This window comes from Maylandia zebra, linkage group LG1 (genome assembly GCF_041146795.1).
Source record: "Maylandia zebra isolate NMK-2024a linkage group LG1, Mzebra_GT3a, whole genome shotgun sequence".
Classification (NCBI taxonomy): domain Eukaryota; kingdom Metazoa; phylum Chordata; class Actinopteri; order Cichliformes; family Cichlidae; genus Maylandia; species Maylandia zebra.
Window position 1 is genome coordinate 27,079,172 of NC_135167.1, and position 15,983 is coordinate 27,095,154.

The window sequence follows — 15,983 nt, forward strand, 5'->3', positions numbered from 1 at the left end:
CTTAGCTGTGTCTCTAATAAAACCTCTAACATTGCTCTGCTTCACTTCAGCAGCATTAGGTAATGATCGTATGCTGATTCATGTTTTTTTTTTTTCGGTTTTTGTTCTACTGCAGAATATTTTTAAGGTTATCTGCTTTAAAGCCAGGCCAGGAAAATCTCCTTCATGTTTTTCTGTGTTTTATCCTCAGTTACTTTGACACAAAGGCATCTGCTGTGATGCTCACACCTCTGATAAAGTCTTATAGGTGTCAGTACTGACAATTGATCAGACTTATAATATTTCTGACTTAGTCAAAATTGACTGAATCGAATCGAATCGTGAGATTATGAAAAAGAATCGAATTGATTCTAGAAATAGGGGCGATACCCAGCCCTATAGTGTAGGAGGTGACTCACCCTTTTTTCCCTCCCAAAATGTTAAAATGATAGCTATGAATCCACATCTGTGTCATGGAAATTTCCTTAACGTGTGTTTTTGTTCTGACCTTGAGAATCAAAATACATTATTAAAGCCAGGAAGAATTTTTTTTTTTATTGCAGACGCTCAGAAAATAAATATGAATGATAAACTGTGAGCTCTATATAAGAAAAATAAGTACAAAGCAAAACCAAGGTGTTAAACAGTATTTCAAAGTTAAAAAAATACTATGCACAGTATACACATGAAAATATTTCAGGTATCATAAGGATTTCTGTTTTTTTTTATGATGATTTCCGTTGACGTTCTGTGGTTAATTGTGGTTGAATGGCTTTTGCTGAAAGTGCTTGCAACATTTTAATGAAAACTATATTAAGAGAACTTTCACCTTTACAGTACACAGTAAATAAATATAATGTACAGTAAGAAAAGAAGAGTAACCTTATAAATTCTATAGTTTCTTCCAACACCAAAAAAAATCAGTAATGCTACCTCACTGAAACTAGCTTCACTTTGTTTTTGGGCATGGTCTTCCTTAAAGATCTCCAGAAGTTGCTGTGGGAAGGTTCCCCTGACCTCCAATCCAGGCTGGGTAGCACTCCCAAGGCCCTTTGCACAAGTGTGGGCAGGGGGGGATCAGGCTGGATAAGAGATGGCGAGGCTTTAGTGGTCCATAAAAGCAGGAGTTTTAGGACAGAGTTTTGCAGCAAAGCCTAAAAATGTGTAAAACCCCCAAAAACAAAACAATAATGATAAATAAACGATAACAATCTAATTGTTAAGAAATTATAAATATTTTCTTGTTTAAAAAAATTGCACCTTCATCGTAAAAGAAGATTCACACAGCTATTGGTTTCAATTTAAGTCACTGAAGTGATTAAATGAAACTTACAGGATTGTATTCGGGTTGTGCTTCTTGCAAAATGAAAGTTTTCCACTGGCAACTTCTACATAGTCATTATTTGCTAAACATAAGTGTGAAGTTTGGAAGGAAAATTGCATGTTTTCATAATGTGTCCAGGGAAAAAATAAAGCTTTAGAAGGTACACTTAACTGCCAAAAGTATTCAATTACCATCAAAACATTTGTTAAAATGAAGTCCACAGCCACAGGTGTATAAAACCAAGCATCTAGGCATGGAGACCGCTTCATCTTCCTCCAAGAGACCTAGAAACACTTATTCATGCCTTAATCACCTCTAGACTGGACTACTGCAACTCACTCTATTTGGGTCCTTAACACTCATCTCTCCATCGCTTGCAGTTAGTCCAAAATGATGCTGCACTTCTTTTAACAGGTGTTAGAATGCATGAACACATCATTCCAGTTTTAGCAAATTTACACTGGCTTCCTGTAAAGTATCGTATTGATTTTAAGATTCTTTTACTTACTTTTAAAGTTTTAAATAATATGGCGCCCAGTTATTTAAACAAACTCCTCAACATGTATGACCCCAAAAGAGGGCTGAGATCACCTAACCAGATGCTCTTAGCACAACCGAGGCCTTGATTGAAGCATAGAGGAGATCGGGCCTTCGTAGCAGCAGCACCCAGACTCTGGAATAATCTGCCAGTGGAGATTCGTACTTCAGAGTCTTCAGTCTTTTAAGTCGCGTCTTAAAACTCACTTTTTTACTTTGGCTTTTAATTCGAGTTCAGTTTGAGTACCTGTTTTATGTTTTTAATGTTAATTCATTGTCTTCTCATTTATCAGTATTTGTTTCTAATTTATCTATATTTGTTTCCTATTGCTTTCTCTTGTTCTTAACTGATTGTGAAGCACTTTGATTAACTGTTAGTTAACCAAAGGGTTAGTTGTTTTTAAATGTGCTATACAAATAAATTTTGAATTGAATTGAATGGAATCTGGAGCTCAGTGAACTCCAGTGCGGTACCGTGATATGATGTGTATAAGAATGTCTTTTATTTATGTATTATTCACATTATTTTATTGTATAATGCCTTAGTGCCACTGGATTTTAGCATGTCTCACACTCAAGCAGTTAGACAGATGGTGGGGGTCTGGTAAGGAAGTTGGGGGGAAGCAGACAACTCCACAGGAAGAGTCTTTTGTGTCTTCGAGGACTCTGGGAGGTAGCAAGGGAGTGTGAACCTTAAGGTGTGAAACAGCTGTGTACTGCCTTTTGTTCCTAGAGAAGGTATTTAACTGAGAGCCATGCAAGGCTCAGAGAGGGACTCTGCTGACCGTCTGCCCCACGGTCATGCATCCTCTCCACCAAGCTTAGTTTTCTGTTCTTTGATTTGATTAAAGAATGTTAGCTACCGCTCACCACTTGTCTGCAGGCTTTATTTAATGGAAAACTTCCGCAATAAGATGATGTCACAAACAGGATGGTCCGTGTGATCGCTGAACAACGGTTCCGTGGACGGGCTGATCACCCCTGAGAGAAAAGGTACCGTTGGGGGTGTCCAAATTCATGGGCTGCATTTGTAGGCCGATTACGCCACAGCGATGCGACAAAGGCTGCCCAAATTCGTAGACTCCTCCGAATGCAGACAAATGCGTTCTCCTTTTCCACGAATTTTAAGGATGGGTCGGGTGTGTCCTTTATGGCCCACCATATCGCAGAATTCATAGCGTGGATCAGCCAATTCCAGTTTTCAACAATAGCGGCCGCTACTAAGTTTTTAATATTACTCTTATTACTCTTTCTGGGTCACAAAATAAACTTTTAACATATTTTCAGGGGAGAACGTAGCTGTGTAAACTTCAAATATCTACAAAGCTGTTGAAGCAAGTAAGGTGGCCAATTTTTGTATGCGATTGCAGAAGAGATTTAAAACTGTGACCTAGAAGTGTGATTGTGAGAGTCGTTTTTGCCACAGGTTATCCCGGGGGGATCAGTAATCAATGAATTTTAACCTGTCTTACATGTAACAGTCCATCTGGTCTGATTACTACTAGAGATGGACCGATCCGATATTACGTATCGGTATCGGTCCGATACTGACTTAAATTACTGGATCGGATATCGGAGAGAAATTAAAAATGTAATCCGATCCGAAGTATCACAAAATCACCTCACAAAACGCGCTGATTGGCGTAACCCAGCTCTGCGCATCGGAGCAGTATGTGTCACGTGATAGAGCGGCTGTTGTCTGCCAGACCTGTCGGTGGTCTGTTGGAGCATTTGGAGCCTCGCTACATGCTTCCTAACCGCGGCATTTCATCTTGGCGAAAACTATCCCAGAGAAGTAAAGCAAGTGTGTAAGTTCACCCCTGAATGTTTGCATAGTATTTCCACGTTAAGCTTAACAACTGATATATGGATCCACAGCTGGACTGGCCATCGGAGTTCCATATTGAGGTGAAAAGGAAGCGATTTGTCCCATACTTCAGCTAGAATTAAAAAATAGACACAAAGCTGGAGTTATTCTGTCTTTGCTGTGCAGTTGCATCTACTTCTCTCATTCACTCCCCCTTCCTCTCCTGTTATTACTTCAAACATGAAACTGATCAATGATCAGCTGATCGGCTTTTCTGCAGCAAGTCCCGTCTTTCAGCTTGATAAGCTGTTGTTAGAATGTATTTAATATCACTTTCTAGTATCAGCTGAGGATTGCTGGAGCCACGGCTGTAAAAGCTGCTGGTCATGATATCCGTTTGGATATGTGGTGAGAGGGAAACATGAAGATGAAACCAGGAGATGTCTTTACTGAATCATCAGAGCTGAACAGGTGATGGAGAAACAGGTTTACCTTTTAGGTGACATGAATGAGTTGAAGGGAAGTTATGAACTGTTTCTGAGAGATAACACCAGGATCCTTTTTTAGGTAGCTGACGGCTGGTAACTGTGCAGGGGCGGGTCTAGCAAAGTGTTGCCAGGGGGCCAGGTAGGGCATTAACAGGGGAAGGGGGGCACAAAGAAATATTTTTCTTTGTTATGTCATTTAAAAACTTTGAACAAATAATTATCTGAATCTTACAACAAAAGTGGTCATCTGATTAAATGTATAGAAATCCATTATTGTATATAGTAACTAATAAGTGTAATATACACCCTAGTAAGCTATAGTACGTTTTCCTTTGGGAAGGTACCATCTGTGCAGTCTGCAATTCTGTTGAAGAAAGATGTTGAATCTCTTTAAATATTGTAGAAAAATAATTGATTTCTGTGCATTTGTTTTACACGTGCATTAAATTAAAGTTGATTACATCGATTAAGAGCGGGGGGTGGTTCCCTAATATTTTTGCTGGGAGTTGGCAACCCTATTAGTTAGGTAGGTAAGTACTCTATAAAATACCAGAATAGGGAGGATGGTGTAGGTTTAAATTTATTAGATTGATCAGTATTGCTGAACTATAAAATGTTTTGGGTGGAGTGTATTTTTTGCATACAGGTATAACAGAATAGCTTTAGTCCCTTGTTTTTTTAAAACTTGAGTATGAACTTCTGCAAAATGCAGCAAGATATTTATTAAAAACTGTTTTATTGATTACAAAATGCGCTGTATCGGATTCATATCGGTATTGGCAGATATCCAAATTTATGATATCGGAATTGGTATTGGAAAAAAAAAGGTGATATCGTGCCATCTCTAATTACTACAGAAACTATACAAAACAAGAAAAAGTTCTGCTTTGTGAGTATGTAATCCTACCTGAACTCCTGATTCCAGTTCAAACACAGCATTACTGTTGGTGAAGTAGTCATCTGACAGGACACAGATAAGCATTTGGCTTTTCTTTATTGCAAGAACCACATCATTTGTGTATGCTGTAGAGAAAAAAGAAATTAGGAACCCTTTTGGGAAACATCTCTCACACAGACACAGATATATGATCTTTTAACCTCCTCCAGGAATCACATCCCTCTCCAGTAGACAGAGGCGATACCCCCACTGGTCCTCTAACACTTGGGGCAGCAGCACCTCTAGTGGCTTTTTGGTAGCTTTAACTTCCTCGTTAAGTAGGTCGGTGATACACAGGTCTCCTGTCAACAAAAGAAACTGTTACTTTATGTTTTTTAAAAATGTAATAGGGTGAAAAAAGAATCCTTGCTTTGGCTTACCTTCCTCATCATTAAGAGGTGATCTGGAGGAAATGATCTCACCTCCCAACACTTCTTCTGATGCAGGGCTCCACACATACGACAGAAACACATCAAACTCTTTCTCATCTGGTAGAGGTGTCAAGTTGCGAAAGACAGCGTGAGAAAAAAAAATACATATGATAACAGTCTTTCTTTGTGGAGACAAAACAATATATTGACTGCCACTACTACAAAAAGTGACTATTTTAAAGCATTGACACAGCGTTTCAGTTAGCCTATGGATTTAATGCCCATCCTGAAGTAATGCCATGTCCTATAAAGAGGAGAGACAGGTGTGCCAGTCTATGTGCATCTGCATTAACCTCCATTGTGTTTTCCATTTTTAAAGTAGCATCTGTAGATGAGCTGTATCTCCAGCCATTTTACACGCACGATGATTATCAGCCCACCCACCGGCAGGAAGGCTGTAACTAGATACCCAACCAGTGATGGCCATTGCACTGCAAGAAGAAAAAAGCAACAACAAAAGAACAACTTTTAGATTGTATTACGTCTTCAAAGCAGGAGTGACCGACATGGGAAGCTGGATGGGTAGAAGCTGGAAGACAAAACTGAAACAGTTTAACTACACATTAAGCAGACACAGAGCAACCCTCGCGTGCTTTAAGAATTTTGTTTGTGATGAATATGAGTTAAATAGCTTTCTCTTTAGCTTTAGATTGGATTTCATCACATTTTTTGCTTGTTTGGTGATTAGTTTTTTGTTTTTTTTTTGCAAAAATATTGTCTATTGCAGCAGACCACAACAGTGACTAAAGCACAGTGGTATAACAGTGTTATTACACATATATTCTGACTAAAACATGAACACATGAAGTAACAATAAGAACATTATTACCTTTAATTTTCCTTTTCAGCTTGATTGTGGCGCTGATGTTTCCAAATGTATTACTGGCGATGCAGGTGTACGTGTACGTCAAGTGATGTGGTGTCACCTCATTTATCGTAGCTACCTGTATGACCTCGTACTCTTGCGTGTACTTTTTCAAAGACTTCTGTCTGCATTACAGAAATGATGTTGAGAGCTTTGCATGCTACATGAATGGATTTTATAACATTAGTAGTAAGGGACTGATGCGACTTACTTACTGTCTAGTAGAGTCATGTTACCATCATTATTCATGTACCACTCTATCTTTGGTGAAAAATTTAGTTCAAAAGGAAAAAGTGCCTTACATAAGAATGTGTAAGGCTGGCCTAAATTGAGTGGAGGAGAAAAAAAGCCATTAAAAGCAGGTCACTAGAAGTGACACAAACAACTAATGGGCTGCTTGATTTTGTGTGTTCACTTCCTGTACATGTTTTTCTTTAAAATAAGTTTTTCAGAATGATGTAACTAATCACCAATTTCCACTTCCTTTGGCTCATTATCAACAGGAATCCTGGGAGGACTGCGTGATGGCGGTGCTGTGAAGGCGATTGGAAATAAAGTCAGAAATGTGTACCTAATTTACTACAGAAACAGTCATACACATATAGATCTGAGCTCTACTTTGAAACAGCCACTACAACAATTCAAATGACTCCTTGCAATCTGTGTATATCAAGACATACCGACACCTTAAAATTCAGCAAGAAACAAGCAGAAATAAGCCAAGATGCAGGCAGCTCTGTCAGGCTGATTTTTGCATCACAACACTTGTCAGCAAGCTACAGAGGGGCTCAGAGCACAGTATGTTTTAACTGTAACAGCACTAACTTATAGCTAGCTGCATACCCAGAGCTCTTTTATAAGACAAATCTACAGATAAATGAAATGTACTATCACCATATGTATTTGCATGCATTCTAAGTTGTTCTTACACAGGAAAGCAATGATAGCAACAACCACACAAACAGTTAACCACTTAACCACCTACTGTGGGTTAGGCCCTGTGGTATTCAGTTTCTGAGCAGCATATGAACCAAATAATATTTTTTGGTAGAGTGTGTAATGTACAAATTGAGTCTGGGATGTAAATGGTTTTCTTATAGGGCAGTGGCATTCAGGTGTCCCTTGTGTAATTGTATATTTCTTGAAATTGGATTGGAATATGGATGAAATGCCATTGCATCAGTGTAAATGAATACACTAATGACATACTAATGAAAGAACAAATTTGTCTGACCTGGCCTAGAAAAAAAATATTATTGCAATTTATAGAATCTGACTTTTCAAAAGTGTGTTAAAATGGATGCTTAAATTTGGGACATCTGTTTGACGTGCAAATGTGTAAATGAGTACGTACAGACATTAGATCTTGCAAGATATGGCCATGCTGTTTTATCCGGTAGTATGCGCTGGCCTACTTTAGTATTACTTTTTTTATCTTATTAGACTGTAGTATCAGATTTCTAATTGGCCAAACTATCTATTAAAAGCAAGTAAGAGGACGCACATAACTTGGTCTTATATACATACATACATGTGTGTATATATATATATATATATATATATGTAAATCTTTTTGCATTTTTTTTGTTTGCTAGCCTTTAGTGGCACAATCTTTTGCAAGACGACTGCAATAAATAACCTAACAAAACAAAACAGAAAGATGCAAGTTGTGTAACCAATGTGTTTTCTTCCACTGAGTTACATTATGTAAGGATTATAATAAAGCATTATATTAAAATTCCCTTTTTAATAACCTTTAAGAGTGGTGCTGCAGCTGACATGAAGCATGGTATTGGAGCTTTCAGAAAAAAAAACTGTTGTGAATAAAACAATTGGTGCAACTGGTTATGAGTTTAACTTCACAGTTTAGCAATTAAACTGGGAAGCTGGAAGGATGGAAACTGTGACATTAAACTGAGCAGGGCGATAAGATAAGCTCTGTGTGTGATGTCTGCTGTTTTGCAAGTGCACTATAAGAGATCAATGTGGACACTCAAGTGTGCAATAGCAAGAGTACAACAAGATAAGACAAGACACTGTTGGGAAACAACACGCATTCGCCATCAAAATAAAAGACGTGCACCAGATAAGAAGTTGCAACGCGCATTTGCGTACATATAAAAGCCACTGTTTTTGTCTGCTAGAGTGGGATTTTCACGGGATATTCTGCACCATATCTCTGTGCGTTCATCTTTTATTTGAAGCCAGCTCACCTCCTACAACCACTTTTCCGAGAATACGCGCTCCTTCTTACATTTATTTGGAGGTGGAGGAACACCAAAGTAATTGCTTAAAGGAGCTTGCTTCTTCGACATCTTTAAGAATTCTAAACAAATGTCTGTCCTCCTCCAGAAAATCTTATGTACGCAAACGCGCGTTGCAACTTCTTATCTGGTGTGCGTCTTGTATTTTGACAGCGAATGCGCACCTGTGGACCACTTATGTGCACCCCTGTTAATAGCTATGGATCACATAGCAATAGCAGGAATGGAATAGTGCAGTCGCTGAATGTTAATAGCTAGAGTATGTATAGAGCATTAACCAGATAAAACATCTGGCAGCTATTGATGCTGTGCCAATCAGTGTTTCAGTGCAGAAATGTTTTAGTGAATAAATGAAAGCTTAAAGATGCTGGTGTTGAGGCTCATGATTTTAAGCGGAAGAATTATGGGCGAAAATGAATGTTGTGATTGGTAGCTGCACTGAGATGCGCAGAAAGGACGAGAAGTCTGTGCAACTGTGTATGTATGAATTGGACTATGTAATTTTAAATGCCCAGCAGTTAGGTGAAGATTAACAACCCTAGAGTTACAGTTAGGTCAATACCACACAACTTTTTGTAGTTTTGCTTGTTTTTTTGCCTGCTGTTCACTATTACAGTGGATTTTAAAATCAAACAGCCAAAATGCTATTGAAGTGCAGTTTCAGCTTTAATTTAAGGACTTTGACAAATGTGTTACACAAACTGTTTCGGAATTACAGCCATTGTTATACATATTCCCATACTGTTTTTTCTCATATTTGGATGCTGTTCACTGGAACTCTTAGTGTGCAGTCCAAAGAGGTGCAAATGAAGGCCATCATGTTGAGTCTTAATCATGTGCCAAAAACCAGTATGGTAGATTGTAAAAAATAAAAAAATAAAAATGAATGCACTGGCCAGTTCAGCAACACCAAAACATCCTAAAGACCATTGAAGACAACTAAAGTTCTTGATCACAGAAGTTTTAACTTGGTTAAGACAAACAAACAAAAAATTAAAAAAAACTTTCGCAACATCCAGCTAAATTAAGAACTTTGTCAAGAAGGTAGGCATATCACTGACATCTACATTCAAGAAATTGCCTCATGAATGTGCGTACAAAGAGATTACAAAAAGTCGCAATCCACCGATTGCATTTAAGAACAGGAAGGCCAAATTAGACAGGCAGAAAACTTCATGATCCAAAGCATACTGCATTATGTGTCAGAAAAGGTGGTGCAAATGGTTACGGGCATGTATGGCTGTGAGTAGAAAAGGTAATTAGTGTTTACTGATCATGTGACTGCTCGTAGAAGTAGCAGGATGAAGTGTACAGGGCTATACTCTTTCTCTGTACTCTGCTCAGGTTAAGCCAAATGATACAAAACTGATTAAACTCCACATTACAGTGCAAATGGATAATGATGGAAAGCATAGTGCAAAAACAGAGATGGGATACTATTTAAGTCAGTCAGCTGATCTGTAATCCCAACAGAGCATGCTTTGTAGTAACTGAAGAGAGAGACCCCAAACGAGCAGCACCCAAATATTATTATATTCATATTTACAAGCATCCTGTTTGTTGCGAAGAGCTCATGATTTTAAGTGGACGTAATCTTGGGCGGAAGTGATTGTATGTATGTATGAATTGGACTATCAACAGTCTTTGTGGATATGCACATTCTACAAACTGCCTGTGAGAAGCTGGAGACATTTCTCCTAAAAAACACAGTGCAGCTGCTCATGTTTGCATTAGCTTTAAGTTAGCATCACTGCACACACGGGTGTCAGCTCATTAGCTGAGTGGCTAAATATGTAGAAACTGTGAATATTCATCAGTTAGTTAAGAGATGCCAAGACAACCTAGAGTGCATGTGATACTAATACGGAGCCCGCACCATCTTTGGATGTCTGCCGATCACTCTTCATTCCTTGAACTGACTGAGAGACTAGAAGCTAGAGGTGCAGAGACTTTTACTGCCAGATATCTTCCAACAGCGAGTTCTTTTCCTCATCATGCTCTTCCAAGAGCATAAAGACTGCAAGTTCGGCATTATAGGGTACAATATTTTATGTATTTTTTCGTCTTTGAGTGAAGTGACCATCACGTTTTGGGCCACACTGCTCCCAAGCATCACTTCAGGCCTGCAACAAGTTTTCATTTCTGTTGGTGTTATTTTATTTTAACATATGCTGGCTTGAGTGTGTGCACAGAGAGAGTGTGGACCCCCCTTTGTGTTACTGAAGTTGAATTTGAGTTATCCAAATGACCATACCAAACATAATGAGACATTTTAAAGTAATTGTAACCCGGCATTTTACACAATTCTCTGTTTTAGTTTTCAAGATAATTTAATTCAACTCAATTGTTTCTGAAACTGGTCCGAGTCATTTTATTTCCTTAGTTACTAAGGTTGGGGCATTTGATGACTAAGTGTTACATTAGCGATTTGTAAGTGTACTAAATTTGTTACTTTTACAATACCTGCATTTGATAGTTTTAAATAGGTATCCTAGTATTTTAAAGTTCATCTAACAACACTCAAGACACTAAGTAATATTTGACATACTCTTATTGGATTAAAGTTGTTTGGTTTAAAGAACCCAAGGTGCTTACCTGGCACGGTAAGTACGGGTGGGCTACACAATGATTGCAAAGGATTTTCTTCCATATTTTTTAAAATCATCATTGTATTTAAAATTCTGTTTGGGTGCCCAGTTAGTTTTGATCCTCTTTAAATAGGGGGTTATTTATTAAAAAAAACAAAAAATGCTGTAATTTACAGCTAATCTAAAAATATTGATTATTAAGCCCCTTGAATTAAAGCTGAAGGTCTGTATTTCAGTTTCATCTTGATTGATTTTAAAATCCACTGTGGTAGCACAAAGAAAAATGACACAAATTTGTCATCATCCCAAACAATTATGGTCCTAACTGTATGCTACTGTGTTTGCTCAAAATTGGTGGTACTTACAGGGAGTGCAGAATTATTAGGTAAGTTGTATTTTTGAGGAATAATTTTATTATTGAACAACAACCATGTTCTCAATGAACCCAAAAAACTCATTAATATCAAAGCTGAATGTTTTTGGAAGTAGTTTTTAGTTTGTTTTTAGTTTTAGCTATTTTAGGGGGATATCTGTGTGTGCAGGTGACTATTACTGTGCATAATTATTAGGCTACTTATCAAAAAAACAAATATATACCCATTTCAATTATTTATTTTCACCAGTGAAACCAATATAACATCTCCACATTCACAAATATACATTTCTGACATTCAAAAACAAAACAAAAACAAATCAGTGACCAATATAGCCACCTTTCTTTGCAAGGACACTCAAAAGCCTGCCATCCATGGATTCTGTCAGTGTTTTGATCTGTTCACCATCAACATTGCGTGCAGCAGCAACCACAGCCTCCCAGACACTGTTCAGAGAGGTGTACTGTTTTCCCTCCTTGTAAATCTCACATTTGATGATGGACCACAGGTTCTCAATGGGGTTCAGATCAGGTGAACAAGGAGGCCATGTCATTAGTTTTTCTTCTTTTATACCCTTTCTTGCCAGCCACGCTGTGGAGTACTTGGACGCGTGTGATGGAGCATTGTCCTGCATGAAAATCATGTTTTTCTTGAAGGATGCAGACTTCTTCCTGTACCACTGCTTGAAGAAGGTGTCTTCCAGAAACTGGCAGTAGGACTGGGAGTTGAGCTTGACTCCATCCTCAACCCGAAAAGGCCCCACAAGCTCATCTTTGATGATACCAGCCCAAACCAGTACTCCACCTCCACCTTGCTGGCGTCTGAGTCGGACTGGAGCTCTCTGCCCTTTACCAATCCAGCCACGGGCCCATCCATCTGGCCCATCAAGACTCACTCTCATTTCATCAGTCCATAAAACCTTAGAAAAATCAGTCTTGAGATATTTCTTGGCCCAGTCTTGACGTTTCAGCTTGTGTGTCTTGTTCAGTGGTGGTCGTCTTTCAGCCTTTCTTACCTTGGCCATGTCTCTGAGTATTGCACACCTTGTGCTTTTGGGCACTCCAGTGATGTTGCAGCTCTGAAATATGGCCAAACTGGTGGCAAGTGGCATCTTGGCAGCTGCACGCTTGACTTTTCTCAGTTCATGGGCAGTTATTTTGCGCCTTGGTTTTTCCACACGCTTCTTGCGACCCTGTTGACTATTTTGAATGAAACGCTTGATTGTTCGATGATCACGCTTCAGAAGCTTTGCAATTTTGAGACTGCTGCATCCCTCTGCAAGATATCTCACTATTTTTGACTTTTCTGAGCCTGTCAAGTCCTTCTTTTGACCCATTTTGCCAAAGGAAAGGACATTGCCAAATAATTATGCACACCTGATATAGGGTGTTGATGTCATTAGACCACACCCCTTCTCATTACAGAGATGCACATCACCTAATATGCTTAATTGGTAGTAGGCTTTCGAGCCTGTACAGCTTGGAGTAAGACAACATGCATGAAGAGGATGATGTGGACAAAATACTCATTTGCCTAATAATTCTGCACTCCCTGTATATATATCATGAACTTTTAACCATAGTGATAATATCTTGATCATATAAGAAAACAAAAATACACATACATATGAGAACATGAAGACAGCACTTACGTATAACTATGACCTCAACCCCCGTCCTCAAAGTCCATGTCACTCCTCCCTCAATTATTTGTGTGTGACAGAAAAATACTCCATCATCCTTTTCATGGACTGGTTCGAGATATAACACCTCTCTGACTTCCCGGGACGGCCTGTGTTGGTCTGAAACCTTCTTTTTATTCTGTAAGAAAGCACACTTGTTTTGCTGTGATTTCAATGTTTAGATTGTGAAGTGGTTACTACTATCTTGTATGGAACTCACCTTGTACCAAGTGACATTTGTGTTGTTACTACAGCCGAAGCCTGGGCAGGAGATTTGACCACCAGCACACACAACCAGGATTTTAATGCTTTCATTACGCCAAAGGCATCTCATTTTCTCCACTTGCAGACGGAAGAACAGCTTGTTGCCACTGGATAGCAGCGACACGAACATGTAACAGAAATTTGTGAAGCAGCAAGTCATTTACACTCATTGAAAACAATTTATTTTGCATTTGAAGATAGATTTAAAAAAAGGTTTTAAACAAGTTTTGATTAAATTACTGCACTCAATGAACTGGGCCGCATTCAGATTTGTGAAAGGTACTATAAATGTGAAGTTTCATTGACTAATGATAACATTTAAACATCTCAGAGGTGTGATTCACACTTTGACACTTTTAAAGTGAAAACAGGTTTCGCATTCTCATGTGTATATCTGTTAGTGGCTGAGAAGAGGTGTCTTGCTGAAACACCTACGGTGAAAATGATGAGGGTGAAACCCACAGACATCTTTCTATGCTAATAAACTTCAATCTGACATAAGATGACCACTGACAGGAAAAGTGAATAACACTGATTATCACTTCATCTGTTAGTGGGTGGGATATGTTAGGGAGCAACAGTTTGTCCTCAAAATTGATGTTAAAAGCAGGAAAAATGGTCAAGAGTAAGGATTTGAGTGAGTCTGGCAAGAGCCAAAGTGTGATGGCTAGACGACTGGGTTAGAGCATCTCCCAACCTGCAGCTCGTGTGGAATCACTGGTAAAACCAGCGACAGGGTCCTGGTCAGAAGAAGTCGAGTCAACAGAGGCAGTGTGATGCATTTGGATATGTTTTGCTGGGAAACATTGGATCCTGTCATCCATGTGGATGTTATTTTGACACGTACCACCTAACTAAGCAGTGTTGCAGACCATGTACACCCATCTGGGGTGGCTGTAGCTCAGGTGGCAGAGCAGGTCAGCAACTAATCAGAAGGTCGGTGGTTCGATCCCATGCCAAATATCCTTGGGCAAGATACTAACCCCGTGTTTGCCTACTGGTGGTGGTCAGAGGGCCCGGTGGCGCCTGTGTCCGGCAGCCTCGCCTCTGTCAGCGCGCCCCAGGGCAGCTGTGGCTACAATGTAGCTTGCTATCGCCAGTGTGTGAATGTGTGTGTGAATGGGTGAATGACTGAATGTAGTGTAAAGCGCTTTGGGGTCCTATGGACTAGAAAAGCGCTATACAAATGCAGGCCATTTACCATCTGTGGGATGTGCTTGAAAAAAACAGTCCAATCATTGTAGGCCTTACCTCATAACTTACAGGACTTATATAAAGACTGTGACTAAAAAGAGAATGACAAGACAAGATCCATTAATTAAGTTGTGCAGAAAGGTGGGATGATTTGCAGTGTGATCCACTCAGAGGGAGTCATAGTTTAGATTTCTAAATTATGACTTAAAAATAAAGTTAGTAAAATAAACCAAATGTCAGACAACACTGCCAGATACCACAACCCACCTTCAGGGGTTTAGAGGAATCCATGCCCTGGTGGGTCAGGGAAGGGATTCCTTGATTAAACAGTGATTTTTAGTAACATTTGGCATTTTGTGCTATTTTTATCTGAGTCCTCGTTAGGGTCTCTATGGGCAAGAGAAACAATTACAGCAGCAAAAAACAAAAAACTGTTCCGGGGTGCAGTGTCTTTAAACATACCTAAAATAGGAACAATATATCACTGTATACAACATATCAGTACTTGAACTTAGCATTATTTACTTTGTGAAACATGAATAATTTCCAGAATGCTTAGCTTCAGCTATAAACAGTTTTCCACAGTCTAGGAATTGCTCTTCATTTCCTCCTCCTTCAGCACTGGAACTTGTACTCTTCATATCCACCATCTTTGAACAGTTACAGTATGGCATCGTAAAGTTTTGTCCCTCCGCAGCTTTGTAGTGCTTCTGAAGATCTGGACACACAGATGAGTCGTGTTGTTGTCATATTTCAATCTAAAATAGTCACTCTTCACACTTCCTCTAAAAAAAATACAACATTTTAAAACACTTCTGCTGTAATGTATGATTTACAATTTGTATTATGATAAATACCTGATTTGTTTGTTTGATGATTTGCTTCACAGTATCCCTTCAAGGAAAGGTGTAGAAAAAACAGGAAATATGCAGTTTCCATGCTGCGTCTTCGAATCTGAGAAAGCCGGTTGTTGGTGTCAGGCGTCGCAGTGATGGAGTTCTTAGTATTTCCTACTTTTCATGTTCTTTCTTCTTCTTTGGTGGAAAATCTTGCGGTTGAAGCAATTCACAGGACATATGTTGCAGCATGTGGTGTCATACAATTTCCTGTTTAGTTACACCCGAACATCATTTCACTGGAACTCACTCTAATATTTGAGTTCCTGCTACTTCTTAGCCACTTCCTGTGTGAACAGCAGAACAACATTTGTCTGTAGGCTTATATTTTACTTGTGTTTTAAGGGAAACCCT

The 15,983-nt window shown here is 38.9% G+C and overlaps 1 protein-coding gene across 2 annotated transcripts; it reads right to left on the bottom strand.

Annotated features, from left to right (window-relative positions):
- Positions 1–519: 519 nt before the first annotated feature.
- Positions 520–15,802, bottom strand: LOC101475202 (interleukin-18 receptor accessory protein). Of its 2 annotated transcripts, none has more exons than XM_012917061.5 (12): positions 15,591–15,802; positions 15,259–15,451; positions 13,496–13,646; positions 13,246–13,414; positions 6,839–6,901; positions 6,580–6,691; positions 6,333–6,493; positions 5,797–5,934; positions 5,453–5,560; positions 5,234–5,374; positions 5,043–5,158; positions 520–1,061 (listed from the first exon to the last, which is right to left on the bottom strand). In XM_012917061.5, the coding sequence occupies exons 1-12, from the start codon at positions 15,670–15,672 to the stop codon at positions 909–911; spliced, it is 1,587 nt and encodes a 528-aa protein (XP_012772515.2). In that variant the 5' UTR covers positions 15,673–15,802; the 3' UTR covers positions 520–908. The 2 variants fall into 2 exon arrangements, with proteins under 2 accessions (XP_012772515.2, XP_004543461.3); XM_004543404.6 differs by having other exon boundaries at positions 520–1,133; positions 15,591–15,798.
- Positions 15,803–15,983: the final 181 nt, after the last annotated feature.